General features: G+C 38.4%; 1 protein-coding gene across 6 annotated transcripts in view; it reads left to right on the forward strand.

The window, feature by feature from the left end:
* Positions 1-21426, forward strand: part of TTC28 (tetratricopeptide repeat domain 28) — a 635539-nt gene that overhangs the window by 310598 nt on the left and 303515 nt on the right. For all 6 annotated transcript variants that reach the window (XM_047827138.1, XM_047827139.1, XM_047827140.1 and 3 more), the window contains 2 exons: positions 10484-10631; positions 20903-21175. In XM_047827138.1, coding sequence (XP_047683094.1) covers positions 10484-10631; positions 20903-21175 — 421 coding nt within the window. The remainder of the gene's footprint in view (positions 1-10483; positions 10632-20902; positions 21176-21426) is intronic.

Raw genomic sequence — 21426 nt, forward strand, 5'->3', positions numbered from 1 at the left:
TTTGTTTTTTTTTTTCAATAAGTAGGTGAGAATTCAGTCTTTTTTAATTCCCACATCGTTAGCTTCACTGTTTTTCCACACCCACCATTCTCTCTGTCCACCACTGTTTTGTTTCCGTTTTGCTTCTGGTCTTAGCACATTCCCCAGGAGCAGGCTGTGTGTGTGAAGGCACACAAACTCTGTGTTCCAGGATTAATTGAGAATTGGTAGGGTAGGGGCATAGAACTCATGTGAAAGCCAGATGATTTCTTGGAGAATGTTCAGGAAATTCTCTGGTTTTCTTCTTGGCATGATTTTACACCCCTCCTATGCCACACCCATAGAGTGAAGGCGCACAAGATATGGAAAGTTCAGAACCATTGCTCTAAGGGACCTCAGACTTCTTTCACTGTTTATTTTTAAAGCTTAGAAGAGAAACTCCAGATGATGGTACACACGTTTTATAATCTGACATAAACATTAACATTGGGAGTCCCTCCAACACTAGAAAATGACACCTACTTAGTTATTTAACTCCTGGTTGTCATTTCATCTTTTCTTTAACTTCTTATCAGATTTCTAATTTATTTTTAAAATAGGATTTCCTTGTAATTTTTTTACCTTAACACTTTTGATACAATTAGTTAAAAATTAATTTGGGGAAATAGCTGATACAATATGAAACAATCAGGACTGAGAGACGATTTCCTTTAGAAATTGATATTAAATGAACCCAGAGCCGATGTTGGGGAGAAAAACAATTCACAGCTGCAGATTTGGTTAGAACATTATGTTTAGGCCATTTGGGCCTCTGACTCTGGGTTGCAAACTCAATAATGGTGTTTGCTAAAATAGCTTCCAATCTCTTGCATGTGCTTTCAGCATATAATCAGGCAGACTAGTAAAAAATAGAAGTGTAGTTTTCTGGAGAGATAGGAATGATTACTCCCAGCTGAGCAGGTAAAACATATTGCTACATGAAGAATGTGTTCTTTGCTGATTCTCAGGGTTTTCTTTATTTTTATTTTTACTTTTAATATAAAGTGTCAGCAGACAGAAGTAAGAGAAAATTCACTTGAAAATGTCAGAAAATAAAAGAAGCCTAGCAAATTGTATTGCAGGTAGAAATCCATTTCAGCCAGCAAACAAACAAGCATTGGCTGAGAAGCTTGCTGATGGCTCCTTTTGTTTCTTGATGATTTAAAGCCTCATGCTTGTAATCTAATTAACATCGAACTGAGTTGCAAGTACAGTGGCCTGTTTGGTTCAATAATAATACATTTATATGAAAGGTTAATGAAATGAATTTTTCCTCCATTCAATTCATTAAAAATTGTTCTACAATCAACGGTTGCTAATGGAATAGAGATTAAATATTCATGTTCATAAATTTTCTGTGTCATTTCTGATTTTCCTTCATTTCTGCCTCCATAGAGTGAATTTTGTGAGCATAAGAGTCCCAGACAAAAACCTTGATTTAGAGGTTAATTGCACACCATTAATTCTCTTATCAAAGAGGTAGTGTGGAATACTGGAAAGAGAAATAGTTTGGCAGTGGGTCTGTCTCGCTTTGTAACTGTGTGATTTGGGGCAAGTTTCATAACCACCTCTTTTGGGCAAAAGGTATTTATAGGAACTTCTTGCAAGATAGCATGAGGGTTAGTGATAAACTATGGAAAGCACCTAGCCCTGTGCGGGGTACAGGATTAGCAGTTCAACAAATAACCAGAAAAACTGGGGGGAAATAAAACACCTACTTATATGCCGTAGAACTTAATGATGATGTACAGTGGCGGGACTGCTTATAGCAAGGCGGGGCTCTCATTAATTCTAAAATAGGTGTCAGGCTTGGGCCTTACAACACCTTGTAATTCTCATCAGTGTTATCAGTGTAAAGTCTCTGGAAGACTGTTTCATGTTTCTATAGATAGATTTTTTTGGTCATCTGTTTTCTGCCACCTCTTTCTTTTTCACCTGGGTCGATGGACCTTATTTAAACTGCATATGATGTTTTCCCAAATAATGAATTTACTAGAAAATTGAAGCTTACGCAATCAACTGCCAAAGTGTAAACGTTTTATTTTTTTGTGTGAGAGAGAATGAAAGTGAGTGAGAAGGAGTGGGAATGTGCGAGGGGCAGAGGAGAGGGAGAGAGACAATCTTAAGCAGGCTCCCCATGCCGGGCTCCATCTCATGGCTTTGAGGTCATGAGATCGAGATCTGAGCGAAAATCAAGAGTTGGATGCTTAACCAACTGAGCCACCCAGGCACCCCAAAGTGTGAACATTTTTAAAAACACTTACGATTTTAAAATTTCCTTCAAATGCATTTCCTACTTTACAGGCTTCTTAAACAGAAGATGCCAAGCATAACTATTTTCCTAGTGACTCAAGGTGATCATTATGATCACTTATTTTTGTTTTATGCCTGATTTTTATCAGTCCCTCACCCACTTCACCGAAGGTGATTTCTGATCAAAAGCTGGTGAATCAGGGGCGCCTGGGTGGCTCAGTCGGTTAAGCATCCGACTTGGGCTCAGGTCATGATGTCATGGTTTGTGGGTTCTAGCCCCGTGTCAGGCTCTGTGCTGACAGAGCCTGGAGCCTCCCTTCAGATTCTGTGTCTCCCTTTCTTTCTGCCCCTCCCCTGCTCATGCTCCCTCTCTGTCTCTCAAAAATAAGTAATAAAAAAAAAGTTAAAAAAAAAAAAAGATGGTGAAGCAGATGAGCCACTTGATTAAACAGCAAATACCAAATAAGAGGAAGGTTAGTGAGAAATTCAGTTCAACTTTTTAAAAAGTAGCTACTTGTGTTTTATATTTCTTGTGGTATCAGTCAGCAGTCATTGTTACAACACTTTGAGGTCATCATTATTATCTTCTCTATAAGTGGAAATGAAACATGAAGTTTGGTGAAGTTACATTAAGTGCCCTGGCCAAAGGCACACAGCTAAAAAGTAATCAGGATAGGATTCCAGAGAGCCTAATGAGTCCTTTCTCTTCCACCACAGGTGCCTTGGGAGTAAGGCACATAGCTCTCATTCAGAGCTTTAGTTCAGTAGTTATTAGTCTTGTTTAATATCTCCCCTTTCTTTTTTCTTTTTATTTTAGATAGAGCACGAGTGGGGAAAGGGACAGAGGGGGAGAGAGAGAGAATCTTAAGCAGGCAGAGCCCGATGTGAGGCTTGATTCCATGACCCAGAGATGGTGATCTGAGCTGAAATCAAGAGTTGGACGCTCAACCAATAGGCGACCCAGGTGCCCCTAATATCTCCCCTTTCAACTTGCAGTGTAGATTTGTCTTTGGAGGTCTGTTGCTAGAGGAGGACCTAATTTTAGAACTGCGTTGTCCAATGCAGTAGCCGCTAGCCACTTGTAGCTATTTAAATTTAAAGTAATTGAAATGAAATAAAATTTAAACTTTAATTTCTTAGTCACTTTAGGCACATTTCAAGTGCTCAGTGGCCAAGTGTGGCTGGCTAGTGGCTACCATTATTAGATAGTACAGAGAACAGTTATATTACTGCAAGAAATTCTAGTATTCTCTCCCTTTGTCTAAGGGAAACTTACACAACAATATACATAACAAAATTAATGTGCATGTATGTATCCATATGGGTATCTATGATGTAAGGTGGTGAAAACTAAGTAAGGATATGGGTCCTGTGCCTTCATTTTTATATATCACAGTTTTATGTGATATCATGTGTAATTTATATTATATGATTTTATGGTCGGTGATGTGTGCATATTTACATTTTGCTCATATGCATATCTTTTAGGTAATAGTCTTTTATTTTCCCATACAAAGCATTCCTGGAGAAGTATATAAAAGTCAAATATATAAAATATTAAGTAGGACAATACTAAACTAGAGATTGACAGGTTCAGTGAGTGGAAAGTGTTCATTCCTAGATAACTAAAAAATAAAATATCAAATCAGGCCTTTCCTTTCAAGAATCATTTTTACATAGTCCCTGGTTTTATTCTTTGCCATCACAACAAAACCGTACTTAGTTGTACCGTGTACATCCAGGGATGTGAAAGTTTTTCTGCTTTTGGCACCCTGTAATCATTTTCATTTTTCAACCAGTTGTGTTAAATTATAGATTAATACAGCTGCCTTTTAAAAAGCTAGAATTGGCATTTCTATTTTCCTTATTTCTACTCATTTTTAAATAAAATAGTAAAGGAAAACTCAGTAAAATAATTACACAATTTATAAACATCGTTGAAAAAGGTGGTGATGATGTGGTAGCAGGTGGTATGATTGGCTAGAAAGTATATCACCATGTTATAGACTTATTTAATCTTGAGAAAATGTAAAAATGTTCAAATTCACACAGTGAAAGACAGATTAGGAATATTAGAGTATAACATGAGAAAGTACAGATTAAACTGAAGCAGAATATTTGTGAATGATTGAACCAAGTAATAGATTGTACATGTAAGCAAACACACTTAATTTTGTGTAGCATTATATATTACATGTATTTGTTCTATATTTTATGTCCTGAATATACACATGAACCTACATGCATAGTAATTTACCTTATCACTCATTTGAGCTGTGGGAGAGTAGGATGTTATGTTATTACTGAGTTCAGTGATGTTTTAGAATTGGAAACTAGGGGTGCCTGGGTGGCTCAGTCGGTTAAGCGTCTGGCTTCGGCCCAGGTTGTGATCTCACAGCTCATGAGTTTGAGCCCCACGTCAGGTTCTGTGCTGACAGCTTAGAGCCTGGAGCCTGCTTTGGCTTCTCTGTCTCCCTCTCTCTCTGCCCCTCCCCTGCTCACACTCTGTCTCTCTGTCTCTCTCTCTTTCAAAAATAAATAAACATTAAAAAAAAAAAAGAAAAGAAAAAGAAAAAAAATAGAATTGGAAACCAGAAATGGAATGTTGGAAGTAAAGGCTTACGGTCAAACTCCAGGGGTGCTTGAGGGGTGAATAACTTATTGTTTCCCATGTTTAGTTTTTGAGTATTTGTACTTTAACCCTGTTTTAGTCCATCTGGACTGCTATAACAAAATACCATAGACTGGGTGGCTTAAACAACAAACATTTATTGCTTGCTTGGAAGTCCAAGATCAAGGTGACGTCAGGTGTCCAGTAAGGGCCTACTTCCTGGTTAATAGCTGGCCGTTTCCTTGCTGTGTTCTTACATGGCAGAAGGGGTACCGAGTTCTGGGATCTCTTTTATAAGGATGCTTGCTAATCACATTCATGGGGGGCTCCACTCACATGACCTAATCACTTCCCTAAAACTCCATCTCCAAATATCATCACCATGGGGATTAGGTTTCAACATAGCAATATGGAGGGACACAAACATTGAGTCCATTGCAAACTCTCTGAGATGAGAGGAATGGCCACATAATAAAAAAGCAAGTATCAACAGTTTTAAAAACAGGGCATAAAGACTTTGGTCATTAGTTACATTTTTTTCATTATTGCTAAAATATTACAAGCCCTTACTATTAGTAAGTGGTTACTGAAGGTAGCAGTCAAGATATTTAGAGCTTTTCATATTCTTCCTCTCTAGACTGTGCATCGCTTGAAGGTAGGAGCCCTGACTGCTTCTTTGTATTTGTGGTACACATCGCAGTGCCTAATGCTATATATTTTTAGGGAATTTAACGGAAGGAAGAAAGCATGGAAACTTATTCTGGTAACCCAACTGTATTTTTATTATTTGTGAGATCATTTAGTGGCATGTGTGGACTGATCATTGAGGGTTCTTTGTGATGAACAACAAGAAATGAATGAGTGCCAACACTTGAAACTCTAGGCATCCCACTTTTAGTCCCGTGTGTTCACCAACTCCCTCCAAATTTCTCTTCTTAGCTAAAGCTTCAGGTTAAAACCATTGTTCTCAGGTATAGGTGCTCTCAGTAGTGAATCCACATTGCCCTTCCTTTTCCATCTGCTGGCCAGAATGTGGTGTATGTGAGGGGGTTGTTGAGACATCAAGTGTTCGACCTGGCTTCCTGGGCCCCACCTTCCCTCGCTGCTGCCCATATACTGTCTCTACTCAATCTCAAATGATAAAAATTTGCCCCTTTCCCAGATGAAGCAGCTTCCTGTGAAATCTGTGATGGTAAGAGAAAAAGTAGTAGCAGGGACCAGTAGGGAAGAAGCAGATGGGCTACAGCAGATCACATGAGTTTTCTTGAAGCTGTGGGAAATCCTGTGGATCTCAGCACATCTTGACCTTTGCTTTGAAAAAGACTGGCATAGGATCCTGTGGGTGGCCGCTACATCTCCCAAGACCTGATAATACTGATTTGTTTTAGTCAGGTGGTTCAAATTTGGTCTGGGAGCAGTGGGTTCCCAGTTGCAGACAGTCTTTTAGGGAACAAGGAGAGAAGTGAATGAAGCATTGATAGGAATTGAATGATATTGAACAATAAAATATTTAAAATATTTATTGGACTCCCCTTATATTCTGTTGGTCTGTAATTATGTGTTCTTTTTGTCGTTCTTTTCTCATTAACTAATAATCAGAATAGCTAATTTTATTGTGTACTTACTCTGTGTCAGGCAAACTGCGAAATTCTTTTTATTCAATCACAGTAACCCACAGTCTATGTCTTATCATCATCAAGTGAACTCCATAGTAGCATTTCTCTCACAAAAGTATAGAGAACTAATTTTTATTCAGCAGCTATTTGTACATACAATGAATATATGAACATATGTACCTGCAATGAATATCGTATAGAAAAAAGTTGGGGGAGTCCAACAAATCTATGAGTTTGGACTAATTGTGCTTATGTCTTGACAGGGATACAACTTTTAAGCTTTTCACTGAGGAAATCTTATAAAGTTGAGTTGGGGATTCTGGAGGGGCATAAGAGAGACCTTTAAGTCTTCTCTCTTACATCTCTTTTCGAAACCTTCTAAAGAAAAGAAGCCAGGCTGTGGGCAGTATGGCCAAGTCATACTTTTTCTCATCTTATTTTTGAGTGCCCTAAGAAAACAAAACATGCATACTCTTCTTTTTTGTAACTACTGTGTAAAACTTGAGACCATAACTTACATTTAACACTGGACTTTGCTTACCTACACAGAATAGATAAATGATTTCATTGTCTGACAGGGAAATCGGTTGTTCTTTCGGTGAAGTAATGAATGATAATGTTTTGTTTTAAATATACAAGAAGCTATCAGAATTCATCGAGACTGCTATAGGATTTTTGTGTGTTTTTCTCCCCCCAACTTCACTGAAATAACAGCACTATAAGTTTAAGGTGTACAAAGCATGATTTGATTTACAGGTATTGTAACTGTAATTGAAATGATTACCATAATAGATTTTTGTTTCTTAAAATATATACCTGAAATCAATAACCACAGAGATTTTTATCTCTTTCCATAAATAATTATAATTTACAGGTATTTGGCATATATACATGTATATATATTATATAAATAAGTATACTTATTTTAGTTTACATTTTCTTTTTTTTTTTTTTTAAAGATTTTTTTTTTTTCAACGTTTATTTATTTTTGGGACAGAGAGAGACAGAGCATGAACGGGGGAGGGGCAGAGAGAGAGGGAGACACAGAATCGGAAACAGGCTCCAGGCTCTGAGCCATCAGCCCAGAGCCTGACGCGGGGCTCGAACTCACGGACCGCGAGATCGTGACCTGGCTGAAGTCGGACGCTTAACCGACTGCGCCACCCAGGCGCCCCTAGTTTACATTTTCTACAAATGCTGCATTAAAGCTAAACTATAGCTGTTTTTATTTGGAATATTCATTGCATGTACATATATTCATTGCATGTACAAATAGCTGCTGAATAAAAATTAGTTCTCTATACTTTTGTGACAGAAATGCCACTATGGAGTTCACTTGATGATGATAAGACATAGAGTGTGGGTTACTGTGATTGAATAAAAAGAATTTCACACAGTGTACCTAACACAGAGAAAGTACACAATAAAATTAACTATTCTGATTATTAGTTAATGAGAAAAGAACCACAAAAAGAATACAAAATCACCAACAGAATGCAAGGGGAGTCCAATAAATATTTTAAATATTTTATTATTCAATATAATATTATTCAATTCCTATATGTTATATATTGCCTGTTGGATTCTAGAAATCACCTAAAATGTGATGTGCAAAGTGTAGTGAAAAATATCTATAAACACATTAAAGATTAAAACAGTGGCTGAGTCCATTGAAAGGAAATGATCTTATGAATTAGTAATGAAAGTGCATTTACAGGTTATTGTCGTACTAGGGTCTGAGTTTTAACAGCTGCTGGTAGTTTAAACTAATAGGACTCTGAATAGCCCATAATTGAGGATTCATTCTGTTTATGGATTGTTTCTTAATAGAAACACTTAATAGTATTACCTGTCTTAAATTACTTCAAAGAGTAGTTATAAAAATGAAATGAGATAAGGCAAGTACGTATGTTTTATAAACATGATAAGTGCGAGAGATCTCAGTGTGTATGTAATATACAAAATTATAAAATTATGTATTAAGTTTATTGAGTGATAGTTTTAGGAGTTGTTTGAAGCTTCATTTAGATCCCATGAATATAATTAGTGACAATTTCAAAGTGTATTGGACTGAAAGAGTTAAATTTGTGTTACAAACATATAATATTAGAAGAGTATTTAAGTTAAATAGGAGGCCAGGTATTTTAGAAACAGATGCCATATAGGCCATGAATATATTAATGTCATTTAGAACATGTTTTTAAGTTTATTTATTTTGAGAGAGAAAAAGAGAAAACGCAACTTGGGGAGGGGCAGAGAAAGAGGGAGAGAAAAAGAATCCCGAGCAGGCTCCACACTGTCAGCACAGAGCCCGGTACGAGGCTTGAACTCACGAACTGTGAGATTGTGACCTGAGCCGAAGTTGGATGCTTAACTGACTGAGCCACCGAGGTGCCCTAATTTTTTTTTTAATGTTTTTATTAATTTTTGAGTGAGAGCATGAGTAGGGGAGGGGCCAAGAGAGAGGAGGACAGAGGATCTGAAGCAGGCTCTGTGACCTGAGCCGAAATCAGACACTCAACTGACTGAGTCCCCTAGGTGAGCCATTAATGTCATTTTTATGTATCATTTAATCAGGTACAAGGTCCTTACCTGGTTATATACTAGTAACATTTTGGTTCTTTACTTCTTTTGACTCTGTGTGCTTGAAAACAAACTGCATGTTCTTAAGACTATTCTAAAATTTAAATATTTTATTAATTTTCTCGCCCTTTTTGCAATTAGCTGGAAGGAAGGATGTTTTCTTCTAATCAGAATTGATAATACTAGTTTTTCAAACTAATCCAATTAAAGAACACAAAGGCCAGTAATCTTATTTTGTTTCTAAGCAAAGCATACATAGATAACAGCTTTTAAATATTATGTCTGAAACACCACATTAAATGTAGCTATATTATAGCACTCATTATTAAAATTATCTTAATAACCATCACACATTGATTTTTCCCTTTAATTATAGAAAAGAGGAAAATTTGAAATAATCAGAATTTGAGTGTCTCTCATTTATCTTGCACTGTACCAGATACTTTGGTGAGATGTAAAAAAATTTCCAAACACCTTGACTTTGAGGAGCTTAAAGGCGGGCTAAAATATATTTTAAAAATTATCAAAAAAACATTAAAAGGGATTTGTAAATAAATGCCAAAGAATGTGATAAAATTAATAAATGTTTTAGAAGTGACAAGAGTGAAAGTTTAAAAAATTTTTTAAGTTTTTAAAATTTATTTCAGTGATCTCTACACCCCACGTGGGGCTTGAACTTATGACCCCAAGATCAAGAGTCGCATGCTGTGGGTGCCTGAGTGGCTCAGTCGGTTAAGTGTCCGACTTTGGCTCAGGTCATGATCTCACGGTTTGTGGGTTTGAGCCTTCAGATTCTGTTTCCCTCTCTGTCTGCCCCTCTCCCACTCAGGCTTGCTCAAGTGCATGTGCGCACTCTATTTCTCTCTCTCTCTCAAAAAGAAATAAACATTAAAAAAAAACTTTGTTAGGGGCGCCTGGGTGGCGCAGTCGGTTAAGCGTCCGACTTCAGCCAGGTCACGATCTCGCGGTCCGTGAGTTCGAGCCCTGCGTCAGGCTCTGGGCTGATGGCTCAGAGCCTGGAGCCTGTTTCCGATTCTGTGTCTCCCTCTCTCTCTGCCCCTCCCCCGTTCATGCTCTGTCTCTCTCTGTCCCAAAAAATAAATAAACGTTGAAAAAAAAAAATAAAAACTTTGTTAAAAAAAAAAAGAGTTGCATGCTCTTCCACCTGAGCCAGCCAGAAGCCCCAAAGAGTGAAAGTTTTAATATCATTTCCTTGAAAGAAGTATGCTAACATTTTATTATGCTGGAAGAAATCAGAATTGATTTCAAACTATTTAGTAGGTTTTTGAACCAAGATGATGTCAGTTTTAGGTCTGCTGACCAGGTTTTCTAATAATCACCATCAGCCTTCTTGGAGCATAGTATATAAGTAAAACGCGCATTATCTTTTCTTTCTTCCCAGGCATACTTCCGACAGGGTGTTGCCCTCCAGTACCTCGGACGTCATGCCGATGCCCTGGCAGCCTTTGCATCTGGACTGGCTCAGGACCCCAAGAGTCTCCAGCTTCTGGTGGGGATGGTAGAAGCGGCCATGAAATCTCCCATGAGAGGTAAATATGATGAAAGTGTTTGGTCTGACACTAATTTAAAGTAGGACATTCCTAGCCTTTGAAGACTTTGGACATTGAGAATTGGTAGGTTATTGCTTTGGCCAAGATTGGATATTTTACACAAAGGAAGATCAAGAATCACTGTCCATGGCTGGTGTTAATGAGGCAGAACAGGATGGTGGTAAGAACACTCGTGCAGAAGCTTATGGACCTGGATTATATTTTCAAATTTTTCATAAACTAACTTTATGACTAGGGTGAGTGAATTAACTTTTCTGGATTTCAGGGTTATCCAAAGAATACTTTTTTAAAAAATAGTTCTGAGATTTCGTACCTCTAAATCACAACACCTCTAGTAGTAAATTGATTTGCTTAGTTGGACCAATATGCCATCTAGAAATAAATGAGAGAAGATATTAGATATTCTAACATTGCATAAAAGGAAATAACGGACCTAACTGTAGGCTATGTCTAACGTTTTTCAGAGGAACATGAAAAAACTATGTTGAATTAAAAGGAAAGAGAAAAGACAGACACTAGTTTACATGGTTTTCTCCTGTTGTTACTTCTGTTTTATACCAATTGGTATTCTGGAAAAACAGTGGATTGGAACCAGTATCAAAGGTTGGAGGAGTTCTAAGGCCCCAAACCGATTGACTTCACTCTGAGAAACATGGATTTTTGCTGAATGAGCTCTTGGACAGATTAGGCTGAAAGGGTACACCAATAGTCATCTTTGCAGTGATAGATACACTGAGGCAGATTGGTGGCAAATAGTAGACAGCGAATAATATTCCATATTAGATTATGTCAGGCAGAACTTTATTTTGTCTCTGAAATGGTACGTTTCTGAATGAACCTAAAATTTTTGATGGCAGTGTCATTAGACATCTAGTTTTGAAAATGTTTGTGGCATTATATAGTTTTAATATACTGGCTCATACACTATTTGGCTCAAAATAAAAGCTAAGTAAAAGTTTGATGAACTAAATGGTACTCCGTCTCTGGGCAATTCATAGCTATAAAAAATGTTTTCCTGAAAGTTGAATATTTCATGTTTTAGAAAAAAAGTGATAAGGAAATCTCTCCTCATGTGATTTTATAACCCCATACAAAGCTGAGTCTTAGCTTGTAGGAACCTAATGGCTTCTCCCACTGGGGGACCTGCTGTTAATAAACTCTGACTTAGAACAGATGCGCTTTGGAGCTCCAGGGCTTGGGGCGGGTGGGGGAAGTGGACAACAACAACAAAAATCAATCTGTCTCTCCTTGCCATTTTCTGGCATTTTCTCATTCTCTCCCTACATCCTTCTGCAAGTAATTTACATGGAATATATATACATTTACATGGGATATATATACATATATATACATTTACATGGAATATATATATGTATATAGATACAGTTCTTGAAGATATCACTTCTTTATTCTGAGGTGTTTCTGCTGCTGCCTTAGAATATTGGAGTGAATGTGTTGAGATCAGCAGAATCATACTTACCATTTTGCCTTTGAAGCAATTTGTTTAGATAAATGTAAGAAAACCTTCCTGCACTTCCAGAAAGAGTTCAGTGCTGCTGTCCTGTCCCCCTTAGGGTTTTCTGTGCTGCATTCTCTCCTATCTTACACCGAATGACCTAAGGCTGACCCTGGAGAAAGCCGCATCTTACAGGTGCCTGGAGCGCTTCAGTATTTTCTTCTCTTTCCTTAAGGCGATTTGATTTATCTCATTTATTTTTAGCATTGCCTTTACCCCTGTACTTATTCCAGGTGGGCTTCTCTTATCAACATTTTATAGAGGCTGTTCCTTGGCACGGTGTTGTTCTGTGCATCATTTCACATCTTAATGACCTCTCTTTTTGTCATATGGTTGCAATTCACAAAATCTGTCATCATTTGCTGCCCATTTTTTACCCACTGTTTATTTTAGCCTCCTGCGGCTTTCTGAGTTCCTGCCATTGTTGTGTATCTGTGCAGTTTGGGTCACTTTACATATAGGTCTGATCTGTTACATCGTTTTTCTGGTTTTGGTTTTCTTCTTTTACAATTCTTAAATGCAAAAGAGAAAGCTCCCTAGTCCAGGTGCTTCTATAAGGAAACAAAGCTCTAGTGGTGTGCATAGCATCCCTGTGGTTTGGTCTTTTGGGGAGGTTTCAAGATTTCTTTTTTTTTTTTTTTAAGTTTATTTTTATTTTGAGAGAGAGAGAGAGAGGGAGAGAGAGCACGTGCAGGGGAGGGGCAGGGAGTGAGGGAGAGAGTGAGCATCTCAAGCAGGGGCTCCAACCCAGGAACTGTGAGATCATGACCTGAGCTGAAACCAAGAGTTGGACACTCAATCGACTGAACCACCCAGGTGCCCTAAGATTTCATTATTTTTAAAGGTAGGGCCAATCTACGTTAATATGCCCTGTTCCCACATAAATATGTTCTATTTATCCATATTGAAACTTACTTGATTTTTTATAGTGTTGCTGATACTGCTAACTGAATTCATAAGTCTGTTTTACTTTATTTTTATGATTTCACTCATGTTCACCAACCAAGAGATCAGTTAAACTACTTCTGTGGATATATTTACGTCCTTATATATAATGTATTTCCTTAAATCATTAATGAAAATGTAAAAATAAGCATAAATATAAAATGATACTCTTTCATGACCTTCTCAAGTTATCCTTTCACTATTTTCTGTTTCTCCTTTTGAGATAGTCTGTCGGCAATCTCAGCACATTGTATCTTATAAATGCTTATGCAAATTTGGATGGGATAGGATAGTGCTATTGCCACCCAAATTCAATAATATAATTACAAAGTGAGATTGAGTTTACCTTTATTTGTTCCTCTAAAGACGCCAGGGCTGCTTCTTGCTGAGGGTTCTCTTGTGTATATTTTCTCTCCTCCCGTTAATTTGGTAATCTAAAGACTATTACATTTATGGGCTATCACCTGTCGTGGTGTTTCTACCAGCTCCAGAGGATCCAGGGAAGCTAATTTAAGGAGTGCTGGTGGAAAATGGCTATTGAATGTATAAGCTTTTCTCTGAGGGTCAAGTTGGGGCTCACCTTTTATTTGCCTAATTGCCACTCCCCCTCGGTGAGCTCTTTCCCTCTGATTTTCTTTTAGGTGGCAGTCACTTCACAGGAGGCCTGTTTTCTGAAATGTTATGTTAAAAAAAAAAAGACTGGAACCAAATCCCAGTGCTGCCATTTGCTATTTCATTGACTGAGCAAGGTTGCTTCCTTTCTCTACACCTCAGTCCTTACCCGTAAGAGGGAAATGACGATATACACCTCCTGACGTTGTTTTGAGAATCCAGCACCAGAAAGCATAAGCTGGTCCTTGCATGCCACCTTCCCCTCTTCAGTGCGATGTGCTCCTCGCTGAGGAGTGCACATAGCAGCAGTAGTAAGCCTGCTCTTGGATTTTTGACAGGCACGGCGTTGTGTGGAATGAACACTGTGCTACTGTATGTGGTCCTCTTGCTGAGCACTCACTGGAAAATTTGGTCTCAGGCCTCAGTGTCAGGAAGAGTGTATTTCTCCTGAGTAGGTATATTTTTATTTAAAAGATCTGGGAATTTATGTAAAAGATCTGGGTGGCTTAGTGGGTTCAGCTCAGGTCATTCATGATCTCGCGGTCTGTGAGTTCAGCTCGGAGCCCAGAGCCTGCTTTGGATTCTGTGTCTCCCTCTCTCTCTGCCACTCCCTCACTCACACGGGCGTTCTCTCTCTCTCCAAAAAATAAGTAAACATTAAAAAAAATTTTTTGAAGGTCTAGGAATTTTATTTTATTTTTATTTTTTTATCCCAAAATTATTCCTTTTGTAAATTTTTTTTATTTTTTAAATTTACATCCAAGTTAGTTAGCATGTAGTGCAACAATGATTTCAGGAGTGGATTCCTTGGTGCCCCTTACCCATTTAGCCCATCTCCCCGCCCACAACCCCTCCAGGAACCCTGTTTGTTCTCCTTATTTAAGAGTCTCTTATGTTTTGTCCCCCTCCCTGTTTTTATATTCTTTTTGCTTCCCTTCCCTTATGTTCTGTCTTAAAGTCCTCATGAGTGAAGTCATATGATATTTGTCTTTCTCTAATTTCGCTTAGTATAATACCCCCTAGTTCCATCCACGTAGTTGCAAATGGCAAGATTTCATTCTTTTTGATTGCTGAGTAATACTCCATTGTGTGTGTGTGTGTGTGTGTGTGTGTGTGTGTGTGTGTGTATATATATATATGTATATATATATATATAAAGGTCTAGGAATTTTAAAAGTGATCCCTGCTCCTTTTGCTCTGTCCTCTACGAAGCATAGAGCCCAGTGTCCTGGCCACCTTAAGGAACTGGGCCAGCCCTTACAGTCGGCCTGTCTGTATGCTGAGTTTTATTGCCTTTTCCTGACTTTCTACCCATTCTGACTTCTGTGTTCTCTACCTTTATTTCTGTGGAAGGCCTCTGAATCCTTTTAGAAACCTTATACAGACAAACTTGGGAAAATGTGACAAAGCGCTTAGACAAAGTACTGAACATGTCAGTTGTTTTTCTTTTCTTTCCTTTTGTTTTCTTGAGGAGGGTTAAGTTTGACTTTTTGTATAAACCAAAAGTTTTCTAATTGTGGTACAATATATGTAACATAAAATTGTCCAATTTTAACCATTTTTAATGATACAATTCAGGGGCATTATGTCCTTTATAGGGTTATGCCATCATCACCACCATCCAGAACTTTTTCATCTTCCCACGTTGATACTCTGTCCCCATTAAATAGTAACTCCCTACTCCCCCTCTTCCCGGCTTGGGGCAACTACCATGCTGTTTTCAGTCCTGCATTTAACTACTCTGGATACCTCCTGTAAGTGGAATCATACAATAGCTGTCCTTTTGTGACAAGCCCAGCAGTCTTTAGTTTCCTTTTTAAGGAATTACCCTAAGGAAAGATGAAAATTAAAATTAAATGCATGTTATGAGCCTTACCTCTAAATTTTGTTTTTTGGGAATACTTTACCCTCATCATACTTTGCTTACTTTCTTACCTTTCGATAGTTGCTGTTCTCTCTTTGGGTCACTGTTTTGGAGATTCATTTCAGGATTCTTTCTGTGAGTCTTCCAGATTTGCAGCTCAGTACTATATTTTAGTGGTGTATCCAAGAGTAATTGGTAGTAGTATCACGAGGTTTTCAGGAAAATTGAAGCCTTTTTAATCATGTATGTATGGAAATGTTATGAGGGTAACTTGGAAGACTCCAGAAGGTCTTCATAGTGCTGTAGACAAATTCAAGTCTGTAAAAATGTTAATTACCTTGAAGGTAGTAATCCATAGGAGAGTGTGAGTACAGTATCATTCTTTGGTAAGGCATTGTGTCTGTTAAATGCATTTATTCCTCAAATTCTAAAAATTTTTTTATTCTGTGTCTGAAATTTATCCCTTGTTCTCCATTTCTTTTGTCGTTGAAAATTCAGGACTTTGCTTCTAACTGGTTTTCTTGGCTTTTATCTCTTCTAAACCAGTCCATGCTTTGTTTTTCTCCCAGAATGAACTTTCTAAAATGTAAGTCTGATCGGTCGTTCTTTTATTCATAATTCTGTTTTCTCCATTGCTTACAGGATAGAGGCCACAGCCTCCTTAGTAGCAGAGATCTTTCCTCTCTTTCATTCTCATCTCCAGGACATCCTCAACTAAAACAACCTGCAGTTCCTGAAAAACAGTTTCTTATATCTTCAATTTCTTTTTTTTTTTAATTCTTTTAAATGTTTGTTTATTTTTGAGAAAGAGAGAGAGAGAGACCAGGGGAGGGGCAGAGAGAGAGGGAGACACAGAATCTGAAGCAGGCTCCAGGCTCTGAGCTGTCAGCACAGAGCCCGATATGGGGCTCGAACTCACAAACCGTGAGATCATGACCTGAGCCCAAGTTGGACACTTAACTGACTGAGCCACCCAGGCCCCCCCTTATATCTTCAATTTCTAATAAGAGGTCCTTTCCTGTGGAAAGAATTCCCAGACCTACGTGGGTAGGGTTAGCACTTTTCTCCTTTGGGAAAGGAGAATGCCAAGAATTCTGGCTCAAGAGTTGTATCATTATTTTATGTTACTAAGAAAATGTTGATGTTTAAATGATGACACAATTCTTGTCATTTAACTTTTTATTTTATATAAACTGAAAGAGCTCTGTTGGAACCCTTTAGACACAGAAGTGACATACCACTGTGAGGCACTATCATGTTCAGAGACATTAAATCCCAAATCCAGAGATGTTGATATGTGAATAAATGTGTATCTCAGAACTGATGAAATATAGTATATCTCTTAGCCAAATGTGATTGTTATTAATGGTCTCTACTACATTCCTAAAAGCTCTTCACATGTCAGGAAATGTGACTGTGTTCATCTTAAATTCTTAAAGGCTGTGCATTTAGAAAGCACATAACTGGTGTTCAATGAATGTTGTAGAGGACCTCTACATTCTTGTGGAGTTGGCTTAATATTGGCTATTTCATATATCATGCATAGTTTCTAGAAGGAAAAACATCCTAACAGCTGCCAAATCTCTGTTTCACCTAGCCTGATAAAATCACAAAATTAGTCCCTTTACTAAGAGTCTGCATTTACTCTAGAATAGGAATTAGAATAATAGAATAATAGAGTTGGAAAGAATCTCAGAGACAACTAACCTAGCCTGTACTTTTTATACATCAGGAAAACTTGTCCTACCACTTTTATTTATCAAAAGCATGCACGCCTGCTAATTAGAACTTCTGACTAGTGAGTGTGGGCCAAGGGGACATAGTTACCTCCAAAAGCAGAGAAATTTGACATTAAAAATGTTAAATTTACATAAAGTGAAATGGACTTTTGTGTATATATCTGTGCACATGCATAGATGTACACACATGTATATATTTATGCATACAGGTACATAATATGTATAGACATATACATATCTATCACATGTATAGATTTATGTAACCGTCACCAGAATCGCAATCTATACATTTGACACAGTAAGACCGAGGCTGTGTGGCTTTGAAATCCAGGTCTCTTTATTCTTCACTAAGTGTTTCCTCCATTATTTCACAGTTGCTTCCTTCCTCATAATAGTCTCTGGTCCATTCAAGCTGGCCTCTTCATCATTCTCTATCATTCCATGTACCTATCTTCTTCTGGGACCTTTCTTTAGGATAAAACTTCTACTTAAAATACCCTCTACTCTCAGAAAAAAAACAAAGACTTGTTTAAGTCCTACCTACTCTTTCTTCACTTAATCAAATTATACTTCCATGAAGCTTTCTGATTACCTTTAATAGTCGCTCCCTTTTCTAAACTCTTGTAACATATACTGTATATGAGCTTGCATTTAATTTATCTTTTAATGTATTTACATTCTCCTTCCTATATACTGCAAATGAAGATTTTATCTTTTACCTCTTGTACCTCCAACTTCATTTTTATTTACTGAACATTTGTAGAATTGAAGATTTCTTTTTTTTTTTTGGCAGGGGTAATCTTCCAGGTATTTCCCTCAGTCCTCCAACTGTGGCAATGTTCTGTCTTCTTTATACCGTTCTGTAGTTTTAGCGGCTCAATTAGAAGGCTCCTCTTTTGACCTTGGCCATGGCTGCCATGTTTAAAAGAAAAATCACCAGCTGAAGCATGGTATCTTTGCTGGCCATTAGTCATTTTGGGCTCTCTGTGTTTGAACCCTCTTGCTGTGTTTTGGCAATTCCCTATGTTATACTTCTGCCTACTGCCTTCCTTCCACAGTAAAAGCTGAGAATATCAGATCCTAATTTTCCCATCCTCCTGTGAAGCTAGGACCCACCTGTGAATCAGGAGCTAAAGGTTCAAAGAAGAAAGGGTAGCACAGAATTTGTTCTGGTCGTGTTGGTTGGCAGTCGTGACATCTGTTTTCTAAGGGTGGCATGGAGTAGTGATGGAGGCAGCCGTGGAACCTGTGGTCTCCTGTGTTGAGTTGCAACATTCATGTAGTTTTCACTGTGGAGCTTTTGTGGCATGATTTTGACTGTGGGTCTGGAGGCCTGATTTTTCACGTTTGGCAATAGCTCCCCTGTGCATTTCTTTTCTACTTATAACCAGCCAAGACTGGTTTCTTTTGTCAACAACTAAGAATTTTGCCTGGTGTGGTGTCATAGGGCCTGGACGTAGAGGCCTACAATGGGTTCTTGTCTTGGCTCTGTCCCAAACTGTCTGACCTTGGATGAATCACTTAAATATTTAGATTCATCATTTTTAAAATGGGTATTTTCAAGGTCTTTTCATCTCTAAGTTCTATTATTTTTGCTTCTGCTAATTGACTGGTGGGACGCTAATGTGATCATCATTGGCTGCCAAACCCATCAGCGGGTACCACCAAATTCTGTTCACATTTATTTCAGTATGGTACTGGTCTTTTCTATTCCAGTAATTCCTGGGTTCTTGTGCCTGTATTTAACCCTATTGGTTAGCTAGTGTTTACTGGTACTGTGCACGCTTGCATCTTGACAGGTGTAAAAATGTTCTTTGTTCTCTGTTTAGTGATCTGATTGAAGGGGAAAAATGCTTTAGGCACCAGTAGGTTTCGAGGTTTCTGTGGTAATGTTGATTCAGACGAGAGCTCCTTAGTGTAGAGCTGAAATTCAAAGTCATAAATTGTAAAAATTACATTTTAATGCAGTACTGTTGGCTGAGAGATTCAAGATTTAAAGAGACCAGCCTTTTAATAGTTTTTTACATGTGCACACTGGAACAACTAATGTGAAATAGTTTTTCAGGAAAGCTAACAAATGCGTTCTAAGTGCCACATCAGTGTAGGGTTATAGCCATTGGCTCTGCAATTGTCTTTTGAAAAAATGGGAGAAGAGGGAGAAGGCACTTAGAGGTCATCCACATTCAAACCTAGCTTCAGAAAGAAAGAATCTTTTCGTGGCTTTCTGACCCCTAGTCTCTGTCCTTTCCAGACACCAGTGAAAATAAAATGCGATTAACATTAATTTTGTCTTCTGTCTTATCTTAGCAAATGCAGATGATTTTATGGTTTCATTTGTCACCACGGCAAAAGCTGATAATACTTTAAAATTTGTTTTCTTTTATGTTTTATTTAGTTTTGAGAGAGAGGGAGAGAGAGAGGCAGAATACAAGCAGGGGAGGGGCAGAGAGAAAGAGGGAGACATAGGATCCGAAGCAGGCTCCAGGCTCTGAGCTGTTAGCATAGAGACCAACATGGGCCTCGAAGTCATGAACTGTGAAGATCATGACCTGAACTGAAGTCAGATGCTCAGCCGACTGGGCCACCCAGGAGCCCTAATACTTTTTTACTTGGTCATACTGGTCTTAGAAGCAGCAGTGGACACTGGGCTGCAGTGAGGATGATGGAGATTTCGTTGGGAGAGCGTCTTTTATTGCATCATCTAGGGAAAAGGTGGATGGAGTTTTATTAATCAGACATTCAGATTCAGATTGCACAAACATTTATTGAATGCCAGATGGGTTAGGGACTATCACCTATGTGGCAATGGTGTGGCAATGGTAAGTTTTCAATTTAGTGCCCACATTGTGCCAATTGCTATGGAATTACTATAAACCTTTAAACACTCCTACAGCGGTCTTCAGATTTAGCTGGGGAAATGTCTTAAAAATTAACACACATGGAACAAGTCTAAAATAGTTAGGGGTCAAACTGTGCAATATTAACTCTAAAAATGCGGCAGAAGTTTAGATACAGAGTAATGTGGGCTGGAGGGCCTGAGTCAGAACTTGAGGGGTGTGCTTGTAAGATTTTTTTAAAGTTTATTTATTTATTTAAAGAGAGAGCATGTGTGACTAGGGGAGGGGCAGAGAGAGAGAGGGAGACAGAGAATCCTGATGGGGGGCTCAGACTCATGAACTGTGAGATCATGACCTGAGCTGAAGCAGACCCTTAACTGACTGAGCCACCCAGGTGCCCCGTGCTTATAAGATTTTGAGAGGACAGCAGGACAGAGGAGGGAGAACTGTTCAGGGCAAGTGGCACATCATATTCAAAGAAAGAGTGGAAGAGAAGGTGAGTGTGGTATATGCATGCGCAGTGGAGAGAAGGAAATTACCGGACTAAGATTGGGGTTACCGAGTCCTATGTATAAGCAGACCCTGAGGGTAGTGCTAGAGTAAAGGTTGAAGAGTTTGTACTCGAAATAGCCCATAAAAAGGTATGACAAACAAATAAACAAATGTTTTAAAGCATATTACAAAAGATTGTTTTATATATCATCCTACATTCTCCTTTCCATTTTTTTTTTTCCCAGACTCCCTCGAGCCCACTTATCAGCAGCTTCAGAAAATGAAACTGGACAAGAGCCCCTTTGTGGTCGTATCTGTGGTTGGGCAGGAACTCCTGACAGCTGGCCATCATGGCGCCTCTGTGGTTGTCTTAGAAGCTGCTCTCAAGATTGGCACCTGCAGCCTCAAACTGAGAGGTTCGGTTTTCTCCGCCCTGAGCAGTGCTTACTGGTCTCTTGGAAACACAGAGAAGAGTACTGGATACATGCAGCAGGACTTGGATGTAGCCAAGACCTTAGGTAGGGTATGCTTCTGTCTTTTATTTCAGTACAGAAAGGAAATAAAGAAAACTGATTAGCCTGACATGGATAGGGATACCACATGCAATGAAAAGTGAGTGCGTCTCTAGAACATTCTGTGTTTTAGAGTGCTTAGGTCTCCAGGGCTTTTCTTATAACAAGATACCAAGGCTCCCCAAAGGCCAAGATATGTGGATTAACATATTCATTGCCCTCTTCAGAGATTTGGCCTCACAGATTTAATATTCCAG

This window comes from Prionailurus viverrinus, chromosome D3 (assembly GCF_022837055.1).
Source record: "Prionailurus viverrinus isolate Anna chromosome D3, UM_Priviv_1.0, whole genome shotgun sequence".
Classification (NCBI taxonomy): Eukaryota; Metazoa; Chordata; class Mammalia; order Carnivora; family Felidae; genus Prionailurus; species Prionailurus viverrinus.